Source organism: Grammomys surdaster, unplaced genomic scaffold, assembly GCF_004785775.1.
Source record: "Grammomys surdaster isolate TR1022 unplaced genomic scaffold, NIH_TR_1.0 125671, whole genome shotgun sequence".
In the NCBI taxonomy this organism is placed as follows: domain Eukaryota; kingdom Metazoa; phylum Chordata; class Mammalia; order Rodentia; family Muridae; genus Grammomys; species Grammomys surdaster.
In genome coordinates this window covers 560,657-587,983 of record NW_021620508.1, presented here as the reverse complement: position 1 = coordinate 587,983, position 27,327 = coordinate 560,657, and the positions used below count along the sequence as shown (strand labels likewise).

At 51.3% G+C, this 27,327-nt stretch overlaps 2 protein-coding genes across 5 annotated transcripts; both read right to left on the bottom strand.

Moving 5' to 3' along the window:
- Nucleotides 1-3,556: 3,556 nt before the first annotated feature.
- On the bottom strand, nt 3,557-12,968 carry Rbm42 (RNA binding motif protein 42). Of its 2 annotated transcripts, XM_028787584.1 has the most exons (10): nt 12,679-12,968; nt 12,305-12,440; nt 10,678-10,762; nt 10,509-10,583; nt 8,939-9,004; nt 8,687-8,862; nt 7,855-8,187; nt 7,509-7,626; nt 3,879-4,073; nt 3,557-3,797 (listed from the first exon to the last, which is right to left on the bottom strand). In XM_028787584.1, exons 1-10 carry the CDS (start codon nt 12,816-12,818, stop codon nt 3,685-3,687), a joined length of 1,437 nt encoding a protein of 478 aa, XP_028643417.1. In that variant the 5' UTR covers nt 12,819-12,968; the 3' UTR covers nt 3,557-3,684. The 2 variants fall into 2 exon arrangements, with proteins under 2 accessions (XP_028643417.1, XP_028643418.1); XM_028787585.1 differs by lacking the exon at nt 8,939-9,004 and having other exon boundaries at nt 8,687-8,841; nt 12,679-12,897.
- Nucleotides 12,969-14,615: 1,647 nt separating this feature from the next.
- On the bottom strand, nt 14,616-26,454 carry Haus5 (HAUS augmin like complex subunit 5). Of its 3 annotated transcripts, XM_028787677.1 has the most exons (19): nt 26,291-26,454; nt 24,934-24,996; nt 24,802-24,834; nt 24,663-24,687; nt 23,559-23,664; nt 23,319-23,478; nt 21,065-21,134; nt 20,893-20,975; nt 20,337-20,394; nt 20,078-20,202; nt 19,853-19,916; nt 19,643-19,773; nt 19,285-19,447; nt 18,580-18,660; nt 18,368-18,513; nt 17,936-18,047; nt 17,723-17,852; nt 15,065-15,200; nt 14,616-14,960 (listed from the first exon to the last, which is right to left on the bottom strand). In XM_028787677.1, the coding sequence occupies exons 1-19, from the start codon at nt 26,386-26,388 to the stop codon at nt 14,843-14,845; spliced, it is 1,902 nt and encodes a 633-aa protein (XP_028643510.1). In that variant the 5' UTR covers nt 26,389-26,454; the 3' UTR covers nt 14,616-14,842. The 3 variants fall into 3 exon arrangements, with proteins under 3 accessions (XP_028643510.1, XP_028643509.1, XP_028643511.1); XM_028787676.1 differs by lacking the exons at nt 14,616-14,960; nt 15,065-15,200 and having other exon boundaries at nt 16,066-17,852; nt 26,291-26,426; XM_028787678.1 differs by lacking the exons at nt 14,616-14,960; nt 15,065-15,200 and having other exon boundaries at nt 16,066-17,828; nt 26,291-26,426.
- Nucleotides 26,455-27,327: the final 873 nt, after the last annotated feature.

Below are 27,327 nucleotides of genomic sequence, written 5' to 3'. Positions count from 1 at the left end.
CAGAGTGCTATTTTGAAAACCTCCTCGAGTGCAGCCATGTGCTCTCCTCTGCTCTCCTGTTCTCCTGTTCTCCCTCCCTCCCCGCCCTTCTGAACAAGGTCTCACTATGTTGCTCCAGCTGGCCTCAAACTCACAGACATTTGCTTCCATCTGCCTCCTGAGTGCTAGGATTAAAGGCATGTGCCACCTTGCCTGGTATTGGTTAGTTGTGTGTGTGTGTTTGTGTGTATGTGTACATTGTTAGAGGTCAAAGGACACCCTGTGGGGTTATTACTCTCCTTCCACCACATGGACCCTAGGGATCAAACTCAAGTCAATAGGACTGGCCTCTTGTTTCTACCCACTGAACCACCTCACTCATCTAAATTCTTGATTTTGAGAGAGTGTTTGATTACACAGCCCAGGCTGGCCTCCAATGGACTGTTAAGCCTCCTTCTTCCTCTTCCTGGGTTCTGGGATTATCAGCGTGCACCATGATACCTAGCAAACATTAAAAAAAAAATCTGTGTAGGAGAATTTTGTCTGTCAGTCTGTATGTTTGTACACAATGGACATACCTGGTGCCTGTGGAAATCAGGTGGGATTGGATCCTCTGGAAATGAAGTTATGGATGGCTGTGAGCCACCATATGGCCACTGAGAACCAAACCTGGGTCCTCTGCAGGAGCAGCAAGTGCTCTGAACCACTGAGCCATCGCTTGAGGCCCTGCCCCAAATCTTTTTAATAGCCTCCAGAGCTGGCACAGCACCTTAATTCTTTAGTATCTGGGTGAGGGACACAGTACAGCACTTCCATTTTGCAGAGAAACAGAAAGTCCAGAGAACAGTCTCTGGACTTGGATCCAGAGTTGAGTGAGCCATCAACCCCTGGAGAGATCACTGATCCCCTCACCCCCAATTCATCCATCCTCCAGTGGCCTGAAGGGTCCTGTTGGCCTTCTTGCCCCAGGTTTTCTTTCCCTGAGGCTGGCCTCTCCTGTCTCCTGCTTCTCTGTGGTCCCTAGCCCTGGATTCTTTCACTGCCTGAGGCAACCTTGCCACTGTGTCTCTCCTGACAAGTCTCTCACTCCTGGGACACTCTGTGTCCTCCATCTCTCTGTACCTTGCTAGCCTCTGTACTTTTATAGTTCCTACTCTGCCTAGCCTTCTCCACCCCTGTATCTCTGCTTGTTGTACCCTCTGTCCTATGATCTTTGACGATCCTCTTTCCTGGGTCACCTTTCCATCTCCTCCCTTACTCTTTTAGTTGCAGGGAAGAAAAGGGGTTCAGGGTAGGAAGGCCTGGTCCCCAGGAGAAGGGAGCCTAAGGGTTTGGGCGCTGAGTAGTCCAGTCCAGGTGGCAGGGGGCTAAAGGGCATTTCCTGCCAGGGAGAGAGGCCCTCACCCCTGTGGCCAGACTGGAAAATGTGACGTCAGGGAGGGAGTTGTAAAGGGTGTGGGGAGACAGGAACAGAAATCTGACACCTCTCCAGAGTGATCTTGCTGGAGAGCTTTGGTGGTGTCTTTCCACCCTCCAGCCCCGGTCTTCCTTAATTTGTCCCCTAATTGAGGGTTTTGATGGCTGTGTCTCTGGAAGACCTCCACACCTTTTTCCTATACCCCAGCCTTGTACCTCTGCCTTTTGGCTTGGGCCTGTCCAGCTTCTAAAAAGTCGTGGGCTCTGGGCATTTCCTTCTGGATCTTTTCCTTACTTCCTTTTCTTCCCTGCCCCTCCTCCCCCTTTCTTCTTGAGACATGGTCTCACTTTGTAGCCCTGGCTGTCCTGTAACTCGATAAGTAGCCCAGGCTGGCCTCAAACTCACGGAGATACTCCTGCCTCTGCCTCCCAGTGCTGGGTCTCATTCTGTGGAACTCTTCCCAGTTCCCCTTCCCCATCCATACAGGGATATATGCCATCACCCTCAGCTCAGGAATTCTCATTTTGCAGGTTTTTAAGACAGAGTCTGGCTACAAAGTGCAGACTGGCCTTGAACTCATGGTGGTCCTCCTGCCTCAACTTCCCAAGTGTTGGGCTTCTCCTTATGCATCACCGACTCAGGCTTCAAGCTTGAAGCTATGTATGGACCCCAGAGACACATAGTTAGGTTTGTAGAGGGAAGAGAAATGGAAACCCAGAAGCCCACAAGAGATGAATAGGGCTCAGCAGAGAAACCGCACACACCTGAGGTTCACAAGATGATCAAGATAAGCTGAAGACAAGTCTCTGAGCAGAGATGGTAATCAACACTGGGGTCCCGACACTTGGGAGACTGAGGTGGGAATGCAAGTTTACCCCCAGCTGGGGCTACAGAGCTAGCTTATATTGGACTCCGCCTCAGAACACACAGGGGGGAATTCCTCCTTCAGGATGTCTCCATCCTAAGGTGGGTCCCTAGGCTTCCTAACTCATGGCCTAACTAACTGCCCCAGGCTGCCTGGCTTGGGGTCTACAGAGACAGCATTTCCTGAGCTCTAGGACTTGGTGATCACAGGATCCCCCTCACTGTCCAGCTCCTGGGACAGATGGAAGTCTGCAGTGGTGGCTGTGCATTCTAGAAGGGCAGGGCCTAGATACGCCCACCAACCTACCTCAGGGACAAGAGCACAAGCTGGAGTCAGAAACATGGATCCAAGCTCAGCTTGGCTTTGACCTTGCAACAGTCCCTTCCTCAGATGGAGTAGGCTAACACTCGCCATGCACTTGAGAATTTAGGAGGCTGAGGTGAGGGTAAGGCTCTAATGGTAGGGTGGCTACCTAGTATGTACAAAGTCCTAAATTCACTTCCCAGTACCCAGTATACTTGGTGTGGTAGTGCATACACGTAACCCTAGGGATCTGTGTATCCCCCCCCCCCTTTTTTTGTTTTTTTGAGACAGGGTTTCTCTGTGTAGCCCTGGCTGTCCTGGAACTCACTCAGTAGACCAGGCTGGCCTCGAACTCAGAAATCCGCCTGCCTCTGCCTCCCAAGTGCTGGGATTAAAGGTGTGTGCCGAGTCTCCCCTTTTAAAACAAGTTCTTGCCAAGTGGTGGTGGCGCACGCCTTTAATGCCAGCACTTGGGAGGCAGAGGCAGGCGGATTTCTGAGTTCGAGGCCAGCCTGGTCTACTGAGTGAGTTCCAGGACAGCCAGGGCTACACAGAGAAACCCTGTCTCGAAAAAACAAAAAAAAAAAACATGTTCTTGTTATGTGGCCCAGGCAGGCCTCAAATGCTTGCCCCTGGAGCATAGTTGTAAACCACATCCATGTTTGAGGCCAGCCAGGAACATACAAGATCCCATCAAGGAAGCTGGTGAGACGACTCAGTGGGCAAAGATACTCGCTACCAAGTCTGATGACCGTTTGATCCCTAAAGCCCACAGTGGAAGGAGCTTGCACAGGTGTGTGCACATGCACGCTCGGGCGCACACGCGCGCACACACACACACATTCTGCAAAAAACCCATCAAAAGTAGTAATGGCCACAGACTAGACACATTGTTCATCTGAATGTTTGCTGGGTAAACTTTCAAAGTTCTCAGTTTTCAGGCGGGGTGAGCCAGGGCCTGTTGGGCAATAGTTTCTAAGTCCAGTCAGAAATGGAAATGAAGGTAATTTATTGAAACTGGTTTTGGGACAGGTGAGTGGACAGCTGGGGGTTTCCCACAGACAACTGTTGGAAGGAGCTAGCGCACAGCCAGGTGGGAGCGGGTGCCTAGCCACAGACCCTATCTGAGGCCCAACTTTTTCTTTTCCTTCTGCTTCTTACGGACCACGTCCAGGTTCCGGTCCTTCCACATGCTCTTGCGAAGCTTGATGGGGCGAGAGCCCACGTACTTCCCTGTGGGAAGGAAGGCTCCAGGTCAGATTTGGGAGTTAGGTTTCCACCACCCCCACTCTCCCCGGGAGAGGCCTCACTCACCATTCATCTCACGCATGGCCCGCACGTAGTCACTGGGGTCCTTGAAGCTGACAAAGCCATAGCCCTTTGTTTTGCCTGTGCGCTTGTCACGGATCACCTTAGCCTTAAGGAAGGACGGGAAGCGGCTGAAGGCTCGTGCCAAGATGTCATCGTTCACCTCATTGCCCAGATCCCCACAGAAGATCCGGAAGTCATCTGGGTTAGGAGAGAAGAGGTCGGAGTCAGAGCATTCCCAAGCGCTCTGCCATGCCCAGTCTTTGCCCAGGACCTTCAGTTAATACCTGCCGATACCCATGTAGCGGTGACCCGTGTGTCAGGCAGCCTCCCAGGTAAGCCTCTGGAATTTCCTAGGCCCTTTCCCACAGAGGCAGAGGAATCAAGTTACTGCCTGAACTCAAGTCAAGCAGAGAGCTAGGAGGAGTTCAGGTATCTGGTTGCAGAGTCTTACCCTATTTTCCCTTTGAAATAGGTTCTTGTTATGTAGTAGCTCAGGCTGGCCTCAACCTCCCATGTGCGGGAGTACGGGCGTGAACACACCTTTAACCTCTAACAGCACAGCCTTCCCTCACCTTCGGTGGTCATTTCTTTCTACAATGAAGCTTCAATGCTGTCTTCGCTTTAGTCTTTCCGTGGTCCTGTGAGCCTCTGGCACTCACCAGCCTCCTGGGCCACCTCTGAAAGTCTTTGACCCCACATTGACACGGGAACACACTGCCTGGCCCTTCTCCAAGGAGACCTCAGTCACCACTCTTGGGCTTATCCTGAAGGCCTGTACCTCTAGTAGGGCATGCCCTGTCCTCCTCTGTAGAAATAGGGACGTGAGACCGGAATGATCAAGTTAATGGCACCAGGCCACAGCCCTGTCCCAGGGAAGGAGGCAGCAGCCGAGGGCTGGGGTTAAAGGCAGTTTGCTCTGTCCTCAGCTATGGCTGAGGCTGCCTCATGGCTTCCAAGGTGATTAACGATACCATGTGAGAGTGGGTTAGGCTACCCCAAGAGGAAATTGCCTGACAACCTATTCTGAGATTTTTCTAGCAAGGCCATTGACCTAGCAACTTAAAAAAAGAAAATGTATATAAGATATAAGTTAGGCATGCTGGCAAGACCATCTTCATAAGAAAATGGCTACAGAGGTGCGTCCTGAAGCCAAGCGTCCACAAGGTGACCTCTCAGCTAAAACCTTTTATTTGGAGTGTGGAGGGAAGGGTCTCACTATGTAGCCCTGACTGGCCTTCAACACCCAGAGATCCATCTGGTTCTGCCTCCCGAGTGCTGGGATCAAGCCATGTGCCACCTGGCTAGGCCAGCTAACACATCTTTGTGAGCAGGTGTTCTTCTCACTTCTTATAAGAAGCATGCTTCCTGCTGAGGCTGATAATCTGGCAAAGTTTGCAGGGGTGTTCAAGCAAGCAGAGGTGCCACCAGGCTGTCCCCCTGCCCACCTGGCTTTATATCCGTGAACCTGGGCCAGCATGCAGGATGCTGGCTGGAATCTAGACACCTTCTCTCCCCAGTTCTGCATGAATGTTTACACATTTATTTTGGGTTTAGGACTTAGCTAGCTTCTTTTTTTAAAGAAAAAAAAAACTTTTTTTTTTTTTGAGACAAAGTCTCATGATGTCCCTGGTTGACCTGGAAGTTCCTATATAAACTAGGCTGGACTTAAACTCATAGACATCTCGATATGCAGTCCTGGCTGGCCTGGAACCTGCTACGTAGACTAGGCTGGCCTCGAACTCCCAAGATCTGCCTGCCTCTGAAGTACGCCATCATACCTGGCCTAAAGTTTTTATTTCTTAAGTACATGTATATGTCTGTGGGGGGAAGGTGCACACGTGAGCGCTGCTGTTCCCGGGGTGAAAAGTCTCAGATCCCCTGGAGCTGGAGTTATAAGCAGTTGTGAGTGGCTTCATGTAGGAACTGAACTAAGGTCCTCTGCAGGAGTAGTAAGAACTCTTTCACCGCCGGGCGGTGGTGGCGCACGCCTTTAATCCCAGCACTTGGGAGGCAGAGGCAGGCAGACTTCTGAGTTCGAGAGTTCGAGGCTAGCCTGGTCTACAGAGTGAGTTCCAGGACAGCCAGGGCTACACAGAGAAACCCTGTCTCGAAAAACCAAACCAAAAAAACAAAAAAACAAAAAAAACAAAACAAAACCAAAAACCAAAAACCAAAAACCAAAAAACTCTTTCACCACTAAAGCATCTGTCTGCCGTCAGTTTGTTCAATTTTTCTTCTGCACTATTGGGAGGCGGAACTCAGGTGCTAACATAAGCTAGGCAAATGCTCCACCACTGAGCTACACGGCCCACCTCTATAGGCCAGTTTAATCAGAACAAAGAAAAAAAGCAGAAGCTGGGTATAAGTAAAGCTTGCACGTGTGTAGTTCTAGCATTTGGGAAGCTGACAGAACAGAATGATAAGCTCATGACTGGCGTTGGCTACATAGAGAGCTTGTAAATACATCAATTATAACTATTTTCTTAGCTGTTGTAATAGTATTATGACATGAGAAAATGTCTTCCTTAGGTGTGAATTCTGAGGTATTTAAAAACAAAGTAGTAGGCTAGAGATGATAAGCAGGTGGTAGAACTGACCACACCCTTGGATTAAATTTGGCACTGCGTAAACTGAAGAGTGTTGGTACATGCCAGCTTCACATGCAGAGGCAGAAGAGGCAGAAATTCAAAACCTTACTTGGCTACATAATGAGTCTGAGGTCAGTCTGGGATCCCCCACCTCACAAAACAACAAAAGTAATAATTTCAATTCTTATTGCAGCCGGGCGGTGGTGGCGCACGCCTTTAATCCCAGCACTTGGGAGGCAGAGGCAGGTGGATTTCTGAGTTCGAGGACAGCCTGGTCTACAGAGTGAGTTCCAGGATAGCCAGGGCTACACAGAGAAACCCTGTCTCGAAAAACAAAAAACAAAAGACAAAAAAACCCCCCAAAAACAAAACAAAACAACAACAACAACAAAACCAAAAAAAACAAACACAAATCAATTCTTATTGCAAACACTAAGTAATGAGGGTATGGACATGACTTTGTGAAGGCAGGATTCTATGAATACCTAGCATGCACGCGGCCTTGAAATCTGTCCCTAGCTTTGTGTGACAGCGTGTGTGAGGGTGCGTGACTGTGTGTGTGCACGTGTGTGCATGGGTTGGAGAATATGGAAAACCTAAGCACACAGGAATAAAGCAAATACACCAGAATGTTAGCTGTGGAATCTAGGCAGCAGGCAGGTTATTCACTGTCCCACTATGTGTTTTAAGGTTTTCATATGAAGTTGAAACAAGATCCTTGTGGCCTTCAGCAGGCCTGGTTCCCCGTGAGCACAGGTCTGAAAGCCCTCAGTAACAAACAGGGCATGGCGGCTCACATCTGTAATTCCATTACTCAGAAGACTGAGTCAAAAAGACTGAAAGTTACAGCCGGCCTGGGCTACAGAGTGACATCACCCTAGAGACCAATTATGCCCACCATTTCCCACCACGGTGAAGAGAGTCCCGCCCTCCAGGCACTGTGGAGTCCCCCTGCTTCCGTGTTCCTGTTGGTGGCCCTGAAAACTCAGTGCAGCCTGTTCCTGGATGGGTGACATCCAGCCTCTCTCTCATCCTGGCCACTCACCGGCATCCCACTCCAGCAGGCTGGGGTCCTCCCAGCTGCTCCCCGCGGCCGTGCGGATGCAGCGCTTCAACTTCTCTGGCTTGCCTTTCTTCTTGTCTTCACCCAGTGGCTCTGGGACCTACAGGGGAAAGGGAGGAGGGTTGGAATTCTCGTGCTCTGCAATGCCTCCAGCCATGGCATCTCCCATTCAAGTACTAGATCTGCTTCCAGATGTGGAGTCTGAGGGGCTGCCTCCCCTCACCCCATCACCCTCTGGCCAGATGACCATCTTCCTGTGTGTGGAAGCTCATGGGCTGCTGCTCTCTCCTGGCCCTTGTTGTCCCCTCTCTGCACATTCCCTGCTTACCTCTAGGGCCATGAGGCCAGGAGGAGGCTCAGGCCTTGGGGGCCGAGGTCGTGGACGCAGAGACAGGAGCTCAGGAATCCGAAGTGGAGGCAGCAGGCCACGTACCACCTCCAGCGGGAGGGGCAAGGGTTCGGGCTCAGGCAAGGGCATGGCGAGGGCCAGCGGGAGGCTGGGACCAATGACTGCAGGCCCAGCCGGGGCTCCTCCCGCCCCTACTGCCACTGCTGCACTGGCTTCCTCCAGCCCAGCTGCGGCGGCCACTGCTGCCTCTTCCTTCTCCTTCAGGCCTAAACCAAGGCCCAGGCCTAGCTCTCGAGGAGCTGCTGGCTCTTCCTGTGGGCAAGAGGAGGGTGTGAGGAGTGGGCAGTTCACAGGCTTGCATTTTACTACCCCCATTGTATACAAAGCAAGGGTCTGGGAGCCAGGGAACAGTGAGCAAAGCAATACAGTAGCTGGACACAGAGAAATGCAGGCAGCAAAGGAGACGGTGAACGTACACAGGTTAAGGAAAACAGAAACACATGGAACTAATCCACAGTAGGTGTTTCTCTTCATCATCTTCCGCATAGGAGAAAGCTGCCATGGTCCACAGGCCTCATCACTTGGGAGGCCGAGAGGCAGGAAGACTACAAGACCTAGCTATCCTGAGCTACATAAAAAGTTATTGTCTCCAAAGAGCAAAGAAAGCCAAGTTTTTTTGTCATACAAAGAAATAAAAGAAGAGGGATACAAAGATGCGGAAGCAGAGTCAGGGAAAGAAAGATTAAATGTAAGTCAAGACTGGGAGTCCCACCCACTGTACCTTAAACCACAGTAGTCAGTTTCCACTTACCAGTGGAGGTCTCAGAGCAGCCATAGAACCCAGGGGTGGTCCAGGTGCCCGAGCCATTGGTGGCAGCATCATGGGTGGTCCAGGAGGCCCAGGCAGAGGGGGTCCAACCAGGGCCTGGTGTGGAGGCCTCAGGGCCATAGGTCGGGGGCCGCCAGCTGCAGAAGAAAGAGCAGAATCTGTCAGAGTGTTAGTGGGGGAGTCCTATGGCTTGGGAGAAATTGCTTGGCAGGGATCATGACCCTGGCCCCTCACCTGCTCTCTGTAGCACGTGGGGGACGAAGGCAGGACGCAGGATAGGGGCCCTCTGAGGGGCCACAGCTGTGGGAGAGAGAGATGGGGGTGTCATGGGGGAAAGGGACTTGGGACAAGGTGTTTGTGTAGGTGTTCTGAGCACCCAGGGAATCCTGGAGAAGAGGCTGAGGAGCCTTCTAGAAGCTGAAGTGGTCTTGCCATCGATTTACTCACAGTGACTGTGAGGATTTCCTGTAGGCCTAAGCCTGTTGGGAACAGCGCTAGGAACCCAGTAGAGCACACAGTCATTTGGTGCTCTTGGCCTAGGATAGGAGGCAATCCATGCACTGCCAGAGAAGGGCAGCCCACAGAACTGTCAGAGGCAAGAGCACCCTGACCCAGCCAACCTGTGGGGGGAATAGAGGCCTCCTGGAGAAATGGACCCATGTGGTAGGACCTCAGGATAATGAAAGCAGTCAAGCAAAGGGTGAGTAGAAATGTCACCGCCTCGGAGAGCATTTATAAGGAAAACCTTTCCTTCCGGTATAGGTGATATTCCAGAGGATATGGGTTGGGGTGAGGTTGAGGAGCTCCAGGAGAAAGACTGAGAGGCATCAAAACAGCCTTCCCGGCTTCTGAGGGCCCAGCTGGATAGGGAGCTGGGCAGGCGACCAAGTCAGATTTTCACTAACTTACTAAAGAGTAGATGTTAACATTTGTCAGACGTCATCAGATTAAAAAGAAAGATGGGAAGAGAGGGACATGCCAGTAAGTGTAGCGCTCAGGAGGCAGACTCAGGGGGTTTCAGTCTGTGCCAACCTGGGCTGCAGAGTAAGGTCTTATCTCTAAAAGCCAAGGGCTTGGATATAGCTTAGTATAGATCACACTCTTGGCCCTGGGTTCATCCCCAGCACAACAAGAGCAGAACAGCATTAATATATAAAATACAGCTAACAAAATTTTACATTCAACCGAGAACACATCTCACCACATATTCTCACAAGTAATGTCATATAACCCAGCAGTATGTGATTGTGTGTAGGTGTGGGCAGTGGCTGGTGGGCAGGAAGGTTTGAGGGTCATAGCTGATTGACACACAGCAGAAGAGAGAAAGTCCCTTGATTTGCTGACATATGAGCTGGGACATATGCCTCTGCATGGGACCGAGTCACACAGCATCCTGACTACCAGTCAGCCACCTGGTGCTAGTCTAGACAGCCCATCTCCTCTCGGTGGTCGTATGTCATGTTTACCATGTGACAAAAATCAAGATGTCTGTCCTTCACAAAGCTTACTTGTCAGAGGAGGCAAAAGCTAATGAGCACAGTGAGCAAACGGAAGAGCTCGCCAGCAGGTGCTACAGCTGGGAGACTTGTGAAGCTCTGCAATGACGAGTGAGGATGGGACTGGCTCTGAGAGGGTCCGATGAGCCCAGTGACTGGAGCGTCAGGGAAGGACATGGTCAGGGATGTACTGTACAAAGACAGTATCAGGCTGGAGAAGGGAGCTACAGCAGGGCAAAGCCAGAGTTCCTGAACCTGAACCTCAGCAAGTGTGCCCGGCCACAGTGAGGTCTTGGTCTCCAACCTACCTGCTCGCCTCAGGAACATGGCCTCTCGAGCTTCAGGACTGTCCAGGTGACTACGATCAGCAGGGCCAAAGCCAACTGTGGGGAGAAGACATGAGGATGGTGGGAGGCAACCTTGGACACCCCTTCTTACCACCCCACCTGAAACAGGGCCCCTCATTTTGTTACTTACCTGGGCCCACAAAAGGAGGGCCTCCCACCATGGGAGGAACTACTGTGGCTGCAGCAGCTGCCCGGGCCTCCAGGGTCTGCTGGACCTATTGGGGAGGAGGAGTCCTGGCTCAGAGATGCTGGCTCCCCTGGCAGGTTAATACTTTTACCCTGTGTTTTACGGGGCTGGTGACCAGTCAGGGTCTGCTACAAGGTCCCTCTTCACTGGGGCTTCTGGTGCCATACTAGGTAAAGCTATTTTTGTTGTTTTGAAGACAGGGTTTCTGTGTAACCCTGGAAGTACTGTAACTCCATCTGTAGACCAGGCTGACCTCAGACTCACAAAGATCCGCCTGCCTCTGCCTTCCAAGTGCTGGGATTAAAGGCGTACGGTACCACTGCTTAATAGCTTAAGATATTATTATTATTAATATCTCCCAGTATCAATTTCTCTGACTTAGATTCCCTATAGGACTATCTCCCATCCAAGAACTAACCAGGTCCCTGTCATTTCTGAGAGCAGGCATGTTCAGGGAGAGGCTGCAGACCCCACACTATCTTACCTAATGTCCGACTTGTCGCCCCTGTTGTCTATCTACCGCTACCTTACCTGGATTATTAGCCTCTTCCTCCATCTCCGTGAGCTCCCCCTTTCCCTCTCTAGTGTATTATCTGGACAGCCAAAGGCACTTGCTCAGCTTGTAAGTCAGACCATTACCACGCACCTACTCTAGTGCTTCCTCATTCCAAAGGGAAAAGCTAAGAGTCTAGATCTAGCTTCCTCACTGTCTCAATCCTCTCTAGCCACTGACCTCTCTGCTGTTGCATGAACAAGAAGACAGTGTTGTCTCAGTCTTTGCATGGACGGCTTTTTGCCTGGGATACCATCACTCCAGATATCTGCATGGTTCCATGGTCTCGTTTATGTCTTTGCTTTACTAATACCAAACAAAAAGGCCTTCCCCGACTGCTCATAAACCTCTGCTCTCCTTACCACTGTACGGCCAAAGAAACAAGAAACTTCTGCTTTGTTTTCTCCTATACAAGCCCTGCTTAGAACAGTGCCTAGTGTACAGACGGCACAAGAGCTGCTTTTCATCTTTTTTGTTCTCCCCAATACAAGGGACTGAACCTATGGTTTTGACACGCCAGGCATGAGATCTACCACTAAGCTGTGTCCCAGCCCACCTAATAACTGTGAACAGCATTAACAAGTTTCTTCTGCTGGGGTTCATTTAAATAGTTCCTCTCTGTTTCCTTCTTTCTTACAGCTGACTATTAAGCACCTGGAACATTATCAGTTTGGCTTGGGAACGACTTAACACAAACATACATTTTACTATTATTTTGGTCGTTGTGGTGGGCTTAGAAAATAGGGTTACTGCAAAGACTAAGTCCTCTATCACTGAACTACATCCCAAACCTGTGAGTGTAAACTTTAAGGAGATGTTTATATAGAATATTCTACAACTGCAGAAAGTTCTACCGGACAGGATGCCGTAGAATACTAGTTCCCAATGGATTAAATATACTGTCTTGCATCCCGAGTCTCTGGCCAGCCAAAACGTCAATCGATCTCCATAGATAAGCCCTTACTGGGATCAAACCATTGTGTTCTCCCGACTCATAAGCGGTAGCTCCCGCCTTACCTGTTGGTATGTGTTGGTGGCGATAATTGGGCGGATCACAGGAGCTGGGGGAACCTGCATCGCCTCTACCGTGGGCACCGCAGGCACAGCAGCTGGGATTCCGGTCACCGGAGCTCCCAGTACTTCTTGCTCAAACCTGGGGGAATGGGACAGATACCATAGGTCAGGTCTCACCAAGCCTGAGGGGCTGGGCACTTCCAGACGCCCAGCCAACAGTGGATGAAGCGCCTTCATCACAGCCAACGCCTCCCCGCGTCCCTCGGGTCCCACGGCCCCTTATAGAACCACATCTCAGGTTTCTGAAGCCCTGGAGGCTCCAGGGTTGAGTGGGATTGCCGCGAAATAGCTTTTATTTTTCCCACTCAGGGCCTTACAGGGCCATCTCCGCCTCCATTTCTTTCAAGCGTTCCTCGCCGCTCTTGCCCGGAATGCCGACACCAGGCCCCGGGACCACGGGCCCTCCCGCCACCGGGAGTCCCGGAGCCGGCCCCGCTCCGGCCATCGCTGATGCCATGGCCTTCACCGCTCCTTCCAGCCGCCGCCGCGGGTTCTACGGTCGAGTCCCTGTCTCCTCAGGGTGGGAGCCGGCCGATGACGTAAGGATTACCGCGACGGATGCGCTGCGTGAGGACGTAGGTTTAAGAACAGGGGCTAATGCGACATGGCCACACCCCCAGGACGAGTACTAGCCAATTAGAGTGTCGGAAAGACAGGGTCCCGGAAGGGCCTCTCGTTTGACGGAGAGCGGCAGTACGGGCAGGCCACGCCCTCGTAGAGGAAGGTGGACGAATGAGCGCGAAGCAACGTCACTTTGACCCACCCCGCTGTGGAAGCCGGAACTTTGAGGAGGCACGGAAGTTCCGAGGCCCTTCCAGAAGTTTGTAAACACCGCAAAGTCAGAGTCGGGGTCTTCCGCCGTCAGTTGACAGATACACTGCCAGGGGTCAGTTCATTATTCTCTTTTTGAACAAAATTTTACTGACTGCCTCCATGTGTTTTTTTTTTCATTTTGGGGTTTGGTTTGGTTTTGAGCCCAGGCATGGAACTCCCTAGGGTGCTTCGAACTTTTTAAGAGATCTTCCTGCCTGTCGGGCAGTGGTGGCGCACACCTCTAATCCCAGCACTTGGGAGGCAGAGGCAGGCGGATTTCTGAGTTCGAGGCCAGCCTGGTCTACAGAGTGAGTTCCAGGACAGCCAGGGCTGCACAGAGAAAAAAAACCTGCCTCGAAAGAAAAAAACAAAAAAAAAATCTTCCTGCCTCAGGCTTTCAAGTGCTGGGATTACAGGCACAGAACAAATTATTGGCTTTTATACTAGAGATATATAGAGATAATTGAAGTTTTTTTAAACATTAAATTTTTTATTACTTTTTCTTTTTGAGATAGTCTAGCCTGGGACTTAATATGTACACCAGACTGGCCTTCAACTCACTAGGATTGTTCATTGTTATTACATTGTCATTTTATTTATAGTGCATGTTTTTGGAAAATCAAGTGTCTGTTCACAGCAGTAAAACACTAACTAAGGCAGAAGTTGGTACCAGGGATTGGGGTATTGCTGTGATAGGCTGAACCATGCTTTTGTTTGGAAGAATGTAGATTTTGGTGAAGGAGCCTAGTTGGAGCAGAAGACCCCAGTGTATAAGAGATGCCAGTACCATGGGATGATCACCAAGAACAGCAGCGGCAGTGGAGTCAACCAGAGCCTAGAGAGCTACAGAGGGCAGAGCTGGAGATGTGACCCAAGTCCTTTGGAGGAACCCAGAAGATCATGTGTGGATCCCAGACACTGGAACAAGAAGCTGTAACACTGAAGTTGCATGGGAGATTCCAAGATGTTCCAGATGCTAGAGCTGTGGGCTATCTGCCTGGGCTACGGTCACAGACTGACTAAACAGAGCCGTAGAGGACACTGTCATCTCTTGACCTGCCCTGCATAGGGCTCTGTTCTGGCAAGGCACTGCTGTGCTCCCTGATCACCTTACCAGCATAGCTCTGCCCTGAGTACTCTCTCCCACACAGTACCCTGCTTAACCTACCCATGGCAGTCAAGTTCCGCTGCACCATAGTCGTCTACCTTGCCAGCTGGCTACCTCACTCTCCTAGGCCACTAGTTCCCTGAAGGCAGGGGCTTCTGCTGAGGAGGACAGTGAAGCAGCCACTTCAAGGTGTATGGTCCAGAGTTCACCTTCCCTCTTTCTCTTGGCTTTAGTGGACAGGGCAGTGCAAGGCCTGGGAGGAACCACAGAGCGACAGCCAGAGGGGAACCGCAGGTCCTGTGCCAAGACTAAGTGGATAAAACTGGGCAGTACTTTCTTTCAAATGCTTTATTGAGGAAGGTGAAATTTGGGAGTTAAATACTATTTATTTTTGAAATAGGGTCTCACTATGTAGCCTAGGCTGTCTTGGAACTTGCTGTGTAGCCCAGGCTGGCTTAGAAATCAACAGCAGTCCTCTTTCCTCAGTCTCCTGAGTAGAGACAGTAGGTGTAGAGCACTGGGCTAAACTGCAAGTCTTGAGTCTGCTCCTCACCGCCTCCTCATTTGTGTGGCTGCTGCAGTGCTCCTTGGGCCTGCACCCAGCGCAGCTGCCACTGGGGCAGGGACAGGCCCTGACGGAGCTCCTCAGAGAGGACAGCTTGGCCGGGCTGCTTCCACCTGGGGAAAGGCATGTCTGAGGAAGGCCCGTCCTCCAGCCCCTCCCATGGTGACAGCTACGCCATGAAGCACAGCCCCCAGTTATTCAAATGCTCCCCTCTCACCAGTCCTCAACGATGCCCTGGAACTCTGGGATCTCGATCTCCAGTGTCTGTTTCAGCAGGTTCATCAGCTTCTTCATGGTCTGCCCCAGGTTCTCATTCTGCTCTTTTTCCTGGGATCCTTGGATCTGCAGCAGCTCTGGAGGTTACAAGTGGAGAGGCAGCTTCAGGGGCCCCCCATTGCAAGGATGCCACCTTCGAGGCCTCAACCTGGACTTTCCCATCGTCTACCCTGTGGCCTACCAGTCTCTGTCACACACAGAACTTGGCCACCTCAGTGTCTCCCTTTCTTCTCTGTGGCCTCTTTCCCAGGTTCCAGGCCTTAGTCTTCCATTTTGGTCACCTTCCGTGTTAGCCAGAAGCTTCTCCATCTCTTGCTCAGAAACCTGTCCCCCAGTGCCTTCTAGGTTCCCCAGTATCCCCCGCCCCCAACAACTCCGCTAAGTCCAGACTCCTCAGACAGTTTGCATTCTGTGATTTCTGTTCCCTTCTGGGGAAAATCTGAGCTAACTCCAGAGCCTACATGAGACACCATACTTTTTGGTTTTCCTTTCTTTTTCAGGACAAGGTCTCTGTAGCCCTGGCTGTCCTAGAACTCCATATGTGAGCCAGGGTGGCCTCACACTTACAGAGACCTTTCTGCCTCTAACTCCTGAGTACTGGGATTAAAGGTGCATGTCACAACTGGCCTGTTATTTTTTCCTTTTGAGGCAAGGTCTAATGTAGTACAGGCTCGCCTCAAACTTGCTATGTGAGGATGACACTGAGCCTTCTGATCCTCCGGCCTTTACTTCCCAAGTACTGGATCTGCAGGTGTGTTCATACGTGTGTGTGTGTGTGTGTGTGTGTGTGTGTGTGTGTGTATATATATATATATATATATATATATATATATATATATATAACGTTTATTATTAGTGTTTTGCCTTCATGTATGTGTATGCACATGTGTGCCTGGTGCCTGAAGAAATCAGAAGACAGCAGCAGGTCCCCTGAAACTGGAATCACAGATGTTGTGAGCTGCCACGTGGGTGCTGGGGACTGAACCAGGGCCTCTGCAAGAACAAGTGCTCTTGACCACTGAGCCATCTCCCTAGCCACCTCCCCTTTTCTTGGGGACAGGCTTCACTCTGTAGGCCTAGCTGGCCTGGAACTTACTATGTAGATTCCACTTATTTTGCACTCATACCTGCCTCTGCCTCCACAGTACTGGGACTAAAGGTGTACGCCACTATTCCCAACCGCCACACATAGTTTTATGCAGTCCTGGTATGAAGGCCAGGGCTGTGGGTATGCTAGGCAAGCACTCTACTCCCTGGGCTCTAACTAACTCACCATCTTTCCCAAGGCCTTCTCACCCTGCTCCAACCTTCCACTCTTGCACTGTTTTCCCCAGGATGGTGACTGGCCTAGTCCCCATTGCGCCAGAACAGACCCCACTGAATGTGAATACAAAGCATCAGTCACTGAGTACCCTGTCTGTGACCTCCACCATGACTCTACATGTTCGTTATCTAGGCCTGTCAACTCTGGGAATTCTGAGTCATGAGTTATTGTGGCGGGAGCAGATCTGGTAGCCCAGAACCCCGAATTTGGACTCTGAGGGCTTGCTGATGAGCTGACATGGGGGTTATGGATCGTTTGGGGGGAGGGAGGTCAGGAAGAAAGGGAACAAAATTCTTCTTTAGAATAGAGGGATCCAGGAGCTGTTACAGATACATAGCCAGGTGGTGGTAGCTCACACCTTTAATCCTAGCAGGCAGATCTCTGTGAGTTCGAGGCCAACCTGGTCTACAGAGTAAGTTCCAGGACAGCCAGGGCTACACAGAGAAACCAAACCAAACCAACCAAACAAACAAAAAGAGTTCAAGATAACCATGAGGCCGAGGTAGTGGTGCGAGGTTATAACACCAGCATTTGGCAAGCTGAGGGAACAAATTGCTTGTCTGAGGCCAGCTTAGGCTGCTTGGCCAGACCCTGCCTCAATAGACAATAACAAAACAACAACAAAAGAACACTGGAACATCAAGATGGTTCAGCAGATAGCAGTGTTTGCTGCCACGCCCAACTACCTGAGTTTGAGCCCTGGGATCCACTTGGTGGAAGGAGAGGACAGGCTCCAACAAGTTGTCCTCTGACCTTCACAAACATGGGGTTGCACACACGCTAAAACAACACAAGGTGCTCTGAAGGCAGTGAGCGATACCCGGCAAATGGATGGGCTGTGTAGCCTTATAGTCAGATCCACGTCTAACCGTGGGGTTGGGATTGGGACGGGACCCACATTCACAGCCAAGCTCTTGCCTGGGCTGGTGGAGTGGGGGCAGGGTGTAGGCCTTAGGAGGCAGAGGCAAGAGGATCTCAAGTTTGAAGACAGCCTGGACTACACAGTGAGATACACACCAAAAGACAAAAGAAGTAAACCAACCAACCTCCATTCTACTGTGTACCTGAGTTCCCTGCTCTGCAACTGGGGGGAGGGGGGGCGAGGGCGGGGGCGGGGGGGAGGACAACACAACACACAGTAAGAGCTTACTGTGCAGCTGAAGCAAGCATGTTTCCAGCACGCTGCAGTACCGGGGGTTTTTAGCACTTCAGGAAGCCCATAGTGGTGCAGACCTGACAGAATGCTGATCTGGAAAGCAGGCGGGGTCAACATACCCTGAGTGGATGGTCCCGGAGGCAGACTGGTCTTCACACAGAGATTTCCTCTTCGGAAACCCCACTGATCTTGGAGAAACAGAAGGTCTTGTCGGAGAGAGGCAGCCTTTGGAAGCAGTAGTTCAGATGCCTGGGGGCAGGGGAAGGATGGTCACCGTGGCTACAGGGTTGGGATTGGGATGGGCAGACAGGTCACAGGTCATGGATACTTACTTTCCCTATAGGCAGCCCCAGTGTGTGACTCATGAAGATGAGGCTGGAGCCCCTTGGGGTGGTGGGGTGCAGCTGATGGATGGATGGTAGAATCCTGGATAGCGGCTTCAGCCTGGGGGGATAGTAACAACAGTAAGCAGTTTGATTTGCAGAAGCTCTGGGGGTACAGGGACTTGGAGATAGGCCTAAGGACTGGGAGACCAGACTGGGCTGATGATGTGGGATAAGGTCTGACAGTCTGGAGGCCCTGGGCTGCCTTTATGTGCATGTGCAGGTGTGTGCAAATGTGTGTAGAGGCCCAAGGTGGATGTCTGGTGTCTTCTTCATCACCCTCATTGTCTGAGATCAGGGCTCTCCTCTCACTGGACCTCACCTTGGAGCTACTCATTTGACTAGGTTTCAGAGGGAAGAGAGGGCCGGCCCCAGCCTCACCCTGTGACATGGGATGGCAGCAGGGGGCCCAGGAGAACGTGGGGCAGGTGCTTGGCTTCTTCCTTCAAGCATCGCAGCAGTTCTTGGCTCTGTGGTGCCACAGCCTCAGAGGTGGGAACAAGCTTCTGCTGAATCAGGGCCAGCACCTGTGGGATGGAGACAGTGGGCAGGGTGGACAGGGCCCACCAAGCCTTGCCCGACACTCACCTTACCTCCTCTGGACCCCGGCTCAGGCGGGTCTTGCTGGCTGAGTTTCCCTTGATGAGCAGACGGATCTGTTCCTGCCTCTCCTCCTAGGGAGTCAGAAAGCCGCAGACACTAGCTCCCTGTTCTTCCCACTGCCCAGGGCAATCCGTTCCTTCTTACAGGGACAGGTCCTGCTTCTTCCTGGGACTCTTCCCCTGGCTCCTCACTTCCACAGAGGCCAGGTTCATTTGTTCCTTCACCCCTCCTCTCTGTATCTCTTTAATATATATATTTTTTAGATTTATTTTTACTTTATGCATATGGGTTTTTCCTGTATGGATATCTAGGCACTGCATGTATGCCACATACCCACAGAAGCCAAAAGAGGGCATCGCATCCCTTGGAACCGAACTCCCAGTTGTGAGCTGCCATGTAAATGCTGGGAATTGAAACCAGGGTCTCTGGAAGGACAGCTAGTGATCTTTTGTCAAGACAGGGTTTCTCTATGTATCTATCTGTCCTAGAAGTAGCTTTATAGATCAGGTTGTCCTTGAACTCACAGATAACAGGCCTCTGACTCCCGGGCACTGGGATTAAAGGCATAAGCCACCATGAGCCAGTATAGTCAGTCCTCTTAATGCTGAGCCATCCCGCGAAGCCCTGGAGACCCAGTTGTTGGTCTCTGGACCCCACACCCCCACCCTGACCATCCACTGGGCCTGGGATCTCACCACCAGCTGACGCCACTGTAGAATCCGCTGCCTCTTGGCCTGCAGCTCCCGCAGCAGAAGTTGCCGGTGCCCGACTGTGCTCTCCAGTTCCTGGCTCTGGGCATGAAGAGCCTTGAGCTCTGCCCACAGGCCACTGCGCCTGAGCTCCAGCAGCAGGACTTTCCTAGGGGGTGGGTGGAAGTGAAAGAGCACAGAGAGACTGGCATCCACACTGGGGACATGAGATCTTTGGGGAGGCATGAAGAACACCACCCCCCAATTCCCCAGGAAACAAGCACCAGGAAAGGGAGGAAGTGAAGGGTCCCTAGGGTAGGGCCACATCCACTATCCCCAGCCTCTGCCGAGGGAGTATCTTTACCTCTCACTGGATCCGAGCGAAAGTCTCTCCACCTCCTCCATTAGGCTCAGGAGGCAGCCAGTCAGGGTTTGTCTCTCACTCAGGAGCTCACTCCTCTGGGTAACTAATGCACCTACAGCCTGCCAGCCCTCCTGCGGGTGCAAGGTCCTTGTGAGCATGGTCCATGGGGAGAGGGCTTCAGTGGGTCTCAGGAAAGTGCCTTAGGGTTACCTGGATGAGGTGGACAGTGGACGGCAGGGCCTGGCTGGAGTTTGAAGAGTCCAGTGCCTGAGGCCTGAGGTGGGGACAGAGCACTTGAGGGAGCAGCCTCTTTGCATTGATGAGTGTGGGTAGTCAATATCGGTTTTCCCTTCCCCCGTTGCTGGCTGGCATTCGGTTCCACCCCATCTGCGGTCACCGTGCCTGCGCCTGGCTATGGGGACATTCACTGCACACCTGGACAGCGCCTCCTCTCTGAGCCCATCCTCAGAGCACAGGGACCGGATTTCTGACTCCCGTTCTGCGGCCAGGTGCTCCAGGGCGGCCAGGATGTGGCCTACAGGGTGGTTTGTCAGCAGTGTCTGGAGGGCAGAGCAGGATGACGCAGGGGAGTGAGCCAGGCCTCTGAGGCACTGACTTAGATGGTTAGGGGTGACTGGAAGTTTTATCATGGAGTAGGAGGAGGGACTCTTTCCTGGGAGCCTTGCCCTCTCACCTCAACTGAAGTCAGCCACTGCTGATAGGATGCTCCACTGTGGTCATCACAGGGGCTTCTGTGGATTTGGGTGAGTGGACAATGAATGTTGTAAGACACATCGATTACCCTCTAAATTATCACCACAGCATGTAAGTAGGAGCTATCATTGTCCCCATTATACAGGTAAGGATGTTGAGTCCATCTATGCCTACTAGACTTGAGTTCCCCAACTATCTGAACTTGCTGTCCTGGGGCCACTACGTGCCCTCTTTAGTTCTTTACCCTTCATCCTTGTTAAGTCTCCTGGGCAGAGCCCCCCACCCCACCTCCAGAGCTGAGTAGGGGCCTCCTCCGTGTCCCAGAGCCTCAGGCCTCCCCTCCCCAAACAGCCCTGATTACCTAGGCTGTCAACATCTATGGTGGGTCTGCCTCTTCCTACCCTAGGAGCTCTCACATGGCAGGGATCAGAACTGAAATAACCCAGAAACCCACTGTCTGAGGAATTAATAAATTAGCAATCTCCCGTCCCTCAAGCCTGGGTCATCACTGGGTCTCAGAGGCTGAGAACACTCACAGGATGCTGCCTCCCCTGGCCTGGGAAGTCAGAAGGTTCTTCAGGAATTGAGATCGGAGGGAGCAGGCTGCCCGGACATCACCCTAGGGAGAAGAGGATGGGGTGTTAGTGAGTTCTAGGCCTCTGCTTGATCCTTGACTCCTCATAGTGCCCGACAGCCCAGAATTCTTACCAACACCTCTGGCTCTAGGGCTGGGGCTGCTGACACCACAGGTCCAAAGGACACATCCACTTTGGCTTTCCTGGAAGGACAAGTAGAATTGGGATGGAGTCGGGAGAGCAGCCGTCTGTGCCTCATACCTCGCACTACCACGCTCAAGGGCTATCTCTCAGATCAGGTCACTGTTGTGTCCTATATGAGCCTCCTCATTGGTCTCCCTATTCCTGTCCCCTCTGGTAGGACCTATTGTAGGTCTGCAATGCTATTAAAATCTGGGTTTTCAGTCAGGCACCGTAGCTAATGGTTCTCAACCATTGCCAGTGGTTCTCAACCTTCCTAACGCTGTGACTCTTTAATATAGTTCCTATGTTAAAGGTGACCCCAGTCATAAAATTATTGTCATTGCTACTGCATAACTGTACTATTGCTGCTGTTATGAATCAGTATAAATATCTGTATTTTCTGATGGTCTTAGGTGATGCCTGTGAATGGTTCTTTCAACCCCAAAGGGGAACGTACCCCACAGGTTGAGAACTGCTGAATCCTAGCTCTCAGGAGGTTAAGACAGGAAGGTTACTAAAAGCCTGAAGCCCACATGGACTACAGTGAGTGCCCACATGGGTGGTGGGGATTGTACCACAGTCCTCTCTGAAAGAGTAGCCAGTGTTCTTAACCTGGGGCATCTATCTCTCCACCACCAGCCCCTCCCGGGCTACATAGTAAGTTTCAGGCCAGCTGGCCAGAACTACTCTGTCTCAAAACACTAACCAAAAAAAAAAAAAAAAAAACCTAGATCTGGCTGGCCCTGGCACAGGCCTGTCATCCCAATACTGTGGAAAGCTGGCATAGCTGCTGTGGTTACAAAGCATACTTAAGGCCAGTCTAGTCAACTAGTGAGACTCTGATTCACATTTCATAGAAAGTAAATTTAAAAAGCAAGTCAGGGCCAGAGAGATGGAGAGGTGGCGCAGTGGTTAAGAACCCTTCTTGCTCTTGCACGGGACCTGGCTCACAACTGCCTATATTTTGGCTCTAGAGGATCTGACGCCCTCTGGCCTCCAGTGGACACCTGCATGCATGTGGGGCACATAAACTCACGCAGGCACATGTACACACACACACACACACACACAAAGTGTTCAAATGAACGAGCAAAAGGGCACAGGCCAGGTGAGGTAGTAATCCCAGCATGCAGGAGCCAGAGGCAAACAGATCATTGTCATGTTGGGCCCACTCTGGTCTACATAGACTGTCTAAAGCAAAAACCAAACAAAGTGTAAGAGATGTAGATCAGTGGTAAACCCCTTACTTAGCATGTGTGAAGTCTGACATTCAAAGCTGAGCACTGCTACAGAAAACAGCTCCATGAGAGGGAGAGATGGCTCAGAGGTTAAGAACACTGGCTGCTCGTCCAGAGGTCCCGAGTTCAATTCCCAGCAACCATATGGCAGCTGTCAGTTCCAGAGAAGCCAGTGCCTTCTTCTGGCTTCTGAGGGCACCAGGCATACCCATAGTTCACAGACATGCATAATATACATAATATACCCACCCATACATAATATAAACACCTATATACAGAAAAGAAATAAAAATAGAACCATGTATTCAAACCAAACCACCCTTATGAGACCTAACGATTGTTGTCACAGCACAATTTCAGGCCCTCTCCAATATAACACTTTCCTGTCACATTAGAACAGCTGGCAGGCCTCTTCTGAGCGCTATCCACGCTTTGACTCACCTCATCCTTATACGACTAGCAAGGCTGGATCTGAGTGCTGTTCCACAGAGCTGCCACCTATCCCACTCCACCTTCTCACACTGTCCCTCTGCCCAGCAAGGCTTGGCTACACATTCTCCTGGATGTCCATTTCTCAAGTTGACCTGCGGCCTTTAAGGTTACCATGGAGACTTCTCTCCCAAGTTAAACATTACCCCTTTCCCTTCATCCTTCGGGCCTTCACAGGATTTACATCTACCTGGAACTATAAGGTATTTCCTAGGTTCCCATCTGCCTTCTACGCAAGAGAACATCAGCTCCAGCAGGGTGGGGCCTTATTCTGTGTATTTGCTTGTTTCTCCAAAGCCAGTGTTGTAGACATCCAGTTGGCACCATAAATCCAGGTGCCCAAGATAATAAAACTGCCCATCCCGACAGCCCTTATGTTACGGCTAGAAGCTCAGAATTCTGAAAGGAAGGGAATCAGGCAGAATGCAGGGTTTTCTGAGAAGAATGTTTGACCTCTCTGAGGAGACTGAACCCCACCTTTGCATGTCCTGCAGACACTTGAGTTGATTTTGCAGCCGCTGCATGGAGTCATGCAGCCCACGTTGCTGTCTTCGTACAGCCCCAGCTTGGGCCTGGAGGAGAAGAGTTCGATACTGGGTGTCTTTGCAGCTCTGCAGTGTCTGTGTCATGGCTATATCTGTGGGAGGAACAGAGGTGGCTGTCAACACCTCTGTCACCCAGGGTTTCAGTGCCCATTTGGCTGGGCCCATGAGTCACCCTGAGCTTCAGTCTCTTGATCCATCAGTTTCAGGATCTGGTCTAGCTCTTGGTTCTCTGCCTGAAGGCGGGCCACAGTGGCTTCCAGCTCCAACTTCCGACGTATCTGGTGGGATCAGGTACAGGATCAGAAGGTCAGATGCTTGGACCCACTGAGGCTTAGCCTGGCTGCACTACCTTCTGGGTGGCACTCGGCTCCTCACCCCATCTCCTGGGAGATGGCTGACAGATTTTTCTTTAAGTGACTCAGGTCTGACATAGAAGCACTAAGAACCTACCTGGTTCTCTCCTTCCTGGAATTGCCTCTCCATCCTCTTGGTTTTCTGTCTATGTGGTGACTCCTACACCTCTGTCATATGCCTTTTTATTATTATTGTTATTTTAATTTTTACTGAGACAGGGGTTTGGGATGTAACTAGCTTGGACTGCCCTTAAACTCACAGTCCTTTTGCTTTAGCATCCAAGTGCTGGGATAACAGGCAAGTATCAACATACTCAGCTTCTTTGTGTGTGTGTGTGTGTGTGTGTGTGTGTGTGTGTGTATGTGCGTGTACCACATGCATGCATGCAGGCACCAGTGGAGGCCAGAAGGTGTTAGATTCCCTAGACCTGAAATCAGAGTTGGCTGTCAGCCATCTGCTCTGGATGCTGGGATGTGAACTGGGGTCTTCTTCAAGAGCAGCTCGTAATTGTTGAGCCACCTCTGTAGGTTCCCCCTCCTAGTTCTGACTTCTTCCTTGTACCCCTTAGCGGCTCTGTCAAAGCCACCCTTCCCTCTCTCCTCTTATCAGTTTTGTTTATCTACTTTTGACCAGGTCTCATTCTGTAGACCAGGCTGGCCTTACACTCCTGGTGATCCTTCTGCTTCTTCCTGAGTACTGAGACTAGAGGACTCAGGACCTTCCTCTCTCCAACACCAATCCCCCAAGTCCATACACCACTGTTCCCCATCTTGTGCCTGGCTCCCCCTGGACCACAACCCCTGGGAGCACAAAGATCTGGGCCTGTTCTTTAACACAGACCCATCACCTCCAGGGCCTAAAGCAAAATATTTGCAAGCTGACTTTCGGTTCAAAGAGAATACGGACAGCACAGATGTCTCACCTTTGGATTGTCCTGATGGCCATACCTAGAGAAATGAGACCGGAGTTAGGAGATGACTAAGGCAGTAGAGGCCTTGGTTGTGAACCAGGCTAGACAAAACGGGGGAAGATAGGAATCAATGAATTTAAGAAGCCGTTACCAGAGGAGGTTTCCCTGGATTGTCTTGATAGTCCTGCATTGGAAAGATGGCGGGAGGGAGAGGAGTTGTTGTGAGCCTTGCCTATGTCTTTCCCATTCTCTAGCCCCCTCCCCCACACTAGGTTTGGCTTACCTCTGACTACGCACATGCTGTACGATGTAGGCCCAGACGTCAGCACTCTGACCCAGACACAGCCTGAAGGGATACAGCATAAGGTATGCTTGGGGCATTGCCCAGGAGGAGAAGCACCCTCCACCACCCCCACAGTTGTGGTGGAAAGTTCCAAGATTTCTCACTTCTGTGGGTGTGCCTGGGGGTGTCACTGAGAGGGTGGCCTTCTCCCTAAGTGTGAGGGTATTCTTATTCCACGACAGGGTTCTCTTTCTTCTGAGAGAGGTTTAGTTGTAGTCACTTGCAGAGGTGCGTGTAAGAGGTCTCCACCCCAGGAAATGGTCTTTCATAACAGGGTCATGTGTTACTGTTTCTGCAGATTTTGTCCCCAATAGAACAGCCATTGCTAACTGCCTAGTGTCACCTTTGCTTAGGGCGAGAGTGGCAGAGGTGAGGTGCTGTAGGGACTCCCTTATTCTGCAGATCTGTCTCATTCTCGATGAGGGCCGGGGATCTTATGCCTTGAGGCTAATTCCAGGATGGGGAGTCCTTATGAAGGAGCTGAGCTAAATGGCCAGTGCGGGCTTGGGCACTTCCCCAGAAGCCTAGCAGATTGGCGCTCGCCGCCGCCGCCGCCGCCGCCGCCGCCTCAGCCCTTCCCTCTTGCCCCTCAGTCCCGCACACATAGAAATCCGCCTTCCCGCCACCTGACCCCTCCCAAAAAGACGCCAAAGGCCTCAAATCATTACTCTGATAGCACCCACATCCTGGGAACGACAACATCAGTTTGAGAACAGATAAAAACAGTACAGCAGCCTCCATGCCGCCTGAAGCACTCTGATGGATGACCAAAACACTCCCCAACACAGGTGGCTTATGGCCTTGGGAAAAGCAAAAACCATATATCCTTAGAGAGAAATCATGCCAATTAAGAGTTCCCAGACAGCCAGGTGGTGGTGGCTCACCGCCTTTAATCCCAGCACTTGGGAGGCAGAGGCAGGCGGATTTCAGAGTTCGAGGCCAGCCTGGTCTACTGAGTGAGTTCCAGGACAGCCAGGGCTACACAGAGAAACCCTGTCTCGAAAAACAAAAACAAACAAACAAAACAAAACAAAAGAGTTCCCAGACATCTGCGACCGGTTTGTAAAAACATTAAAGCTTCCCTTATCCGCCACTTCCCTCCCGCTATGTAACCTGCTTGTATATATTCCCTACACTAGACACGGAGCCACAACTTCGCTTTTGTGCAACTTGCGGTCCAAACCTGGATTTGAAATAAAAGGTTCTTCTGTATCTCTACAGCGGATACGGCAATTCTTTGAGATGTCTTGGAGGTCCCGAGACCTGGGCATAACACTTACTCCAGAAGCAGCCTCACCTGCGCAGCGTCGATTCCCGGGGACAAGCCGCTGGGGGCAACCCCATCTCTTCAGCAGCCCAGCGACTCAGTTCCCGCTCTTCCTGCGTTAGTTCCATGGCTGTCTCAGAGCTCAGCTGCAGTCGCAGCTTCCCGCACTCGCTTCAAGTGTGGCGCCCATCTATGACGTCAGGAGCGCGACGCTGAGACCTCACCGGTTGCCAGGCCAACTGCGGGTCCCGGCTGCCGGGTCTCTCGGAACCAGGCGGCTACTCGTAGCGGCTCTTGGCACTCTAGTGTATGTAGCTTAGTGAATGAAAATGAAAAGGATCGGGTGACGATCAGACGCCCGCTTCTCCACCTTTGTTCTTCCACTCACTGTAAAAGGCAAAAGGTTCTAAAGGCTTCACTTTTATTTTCGTGAAGGAAAAAAAAAGGGGTGGGGGTGGGGGGAAAGTATAATAAATTTCCCCAAAGTCTGGCATTTAGACAAAACCTATCATTCTTTCAGGAACTTAAGAAAGTCGTTCTTACTTGCTAAAAGTAGTCATTCTCATCTTTGGCAGAACGGACATAGGACTCTTCCGTTAACCTACACCTGTGGTGGCGTCTAGTAGCATATCGAGGTCTATGCTAACTTCTCACAAGTACCTCTTACAGAGTCATCCTGTCTGGCATACTCCGCCCCGACCCTAAATCTCTCTAGCCCCCGAGCTTTGCCCGTTTCAGATTCTTGTATAACTCAGCCGTTTTGACCACTCCCCTCTTGATTCCCAAGCACCCTCTGGGTCCTCTTGGCACCCTCTCTCCAGTCATCTCTTCCTAGCTTGCCCACCCCCGCCCCTACTCCCCACCTCTCCTCTCATGGCCCCGGCTATTTTGTTGGCTATGTTCAGTCTGGACTCTTCCAGATGCCTCTGGCTGTACTCGTCTTCATATCTACAATAAAACCCTTCTCACCCATAGTCAGGAGCATTCTTGTATTGCGGGTTGTCCTGGTGCTGTTTGTATTTTGATATTTATTCGGCTTCCTCAAGAGGGGCTGCCTTCTACAGTGA

What these genes read in the sequence shown, in the direction of transcription:
- Rbm42 (XM_028787584.1), bottom strand. Translation starts at nt 12,818, where the DNA reads ATGGCATCAGCGATGGCCGGAGCGGGGCCGGCTCCGGGACTCCCGGTG. An exon ending in CCCTCCTTTTGTGGGCCCAG is followed by an intron (nt 10,584 to 10,677) that starts GTAAGTAACAAA and finishes TTCTCCCCACAG; the next exon opens with TTGGCTTTGGCCCTGCTGAT. An exon ending in CTGCTCTGAGACCTCCACTG is followed by an intron (nt 8,188 to 8,686) that starts GTAAGTGGAAAC and finishes TCTTGCCCACAG; the next exon opens with GAAGAGCCAGCAGCTCCTCG.
- Haus5 (XM_028787676.1), bottom strand. Translation starts at nt 26,388, where the DNA reads ATGGAACTAACGCAGGAAGAGCGGGAACTGAGTCGCTGGGCTGCTGAA. An exon ending in TCAAGAGACTGAAGCTCAGG is followed by an intron (nt 23,479 to 23,558) that starts GTGACTCATGGG and finishes TTCCTCCCACAG; the next exon opens with ATATAGCCATGACACAGACA. An exon ending in GCCAGGGGAGGCAGCATCCT is followed by an intron (nt 20,395 to 20,892) that starts GTGAGTGTTCTC and finishes CCAAATCCACAG; the next exon opens with AAGCCCCTGTGATGACCACA.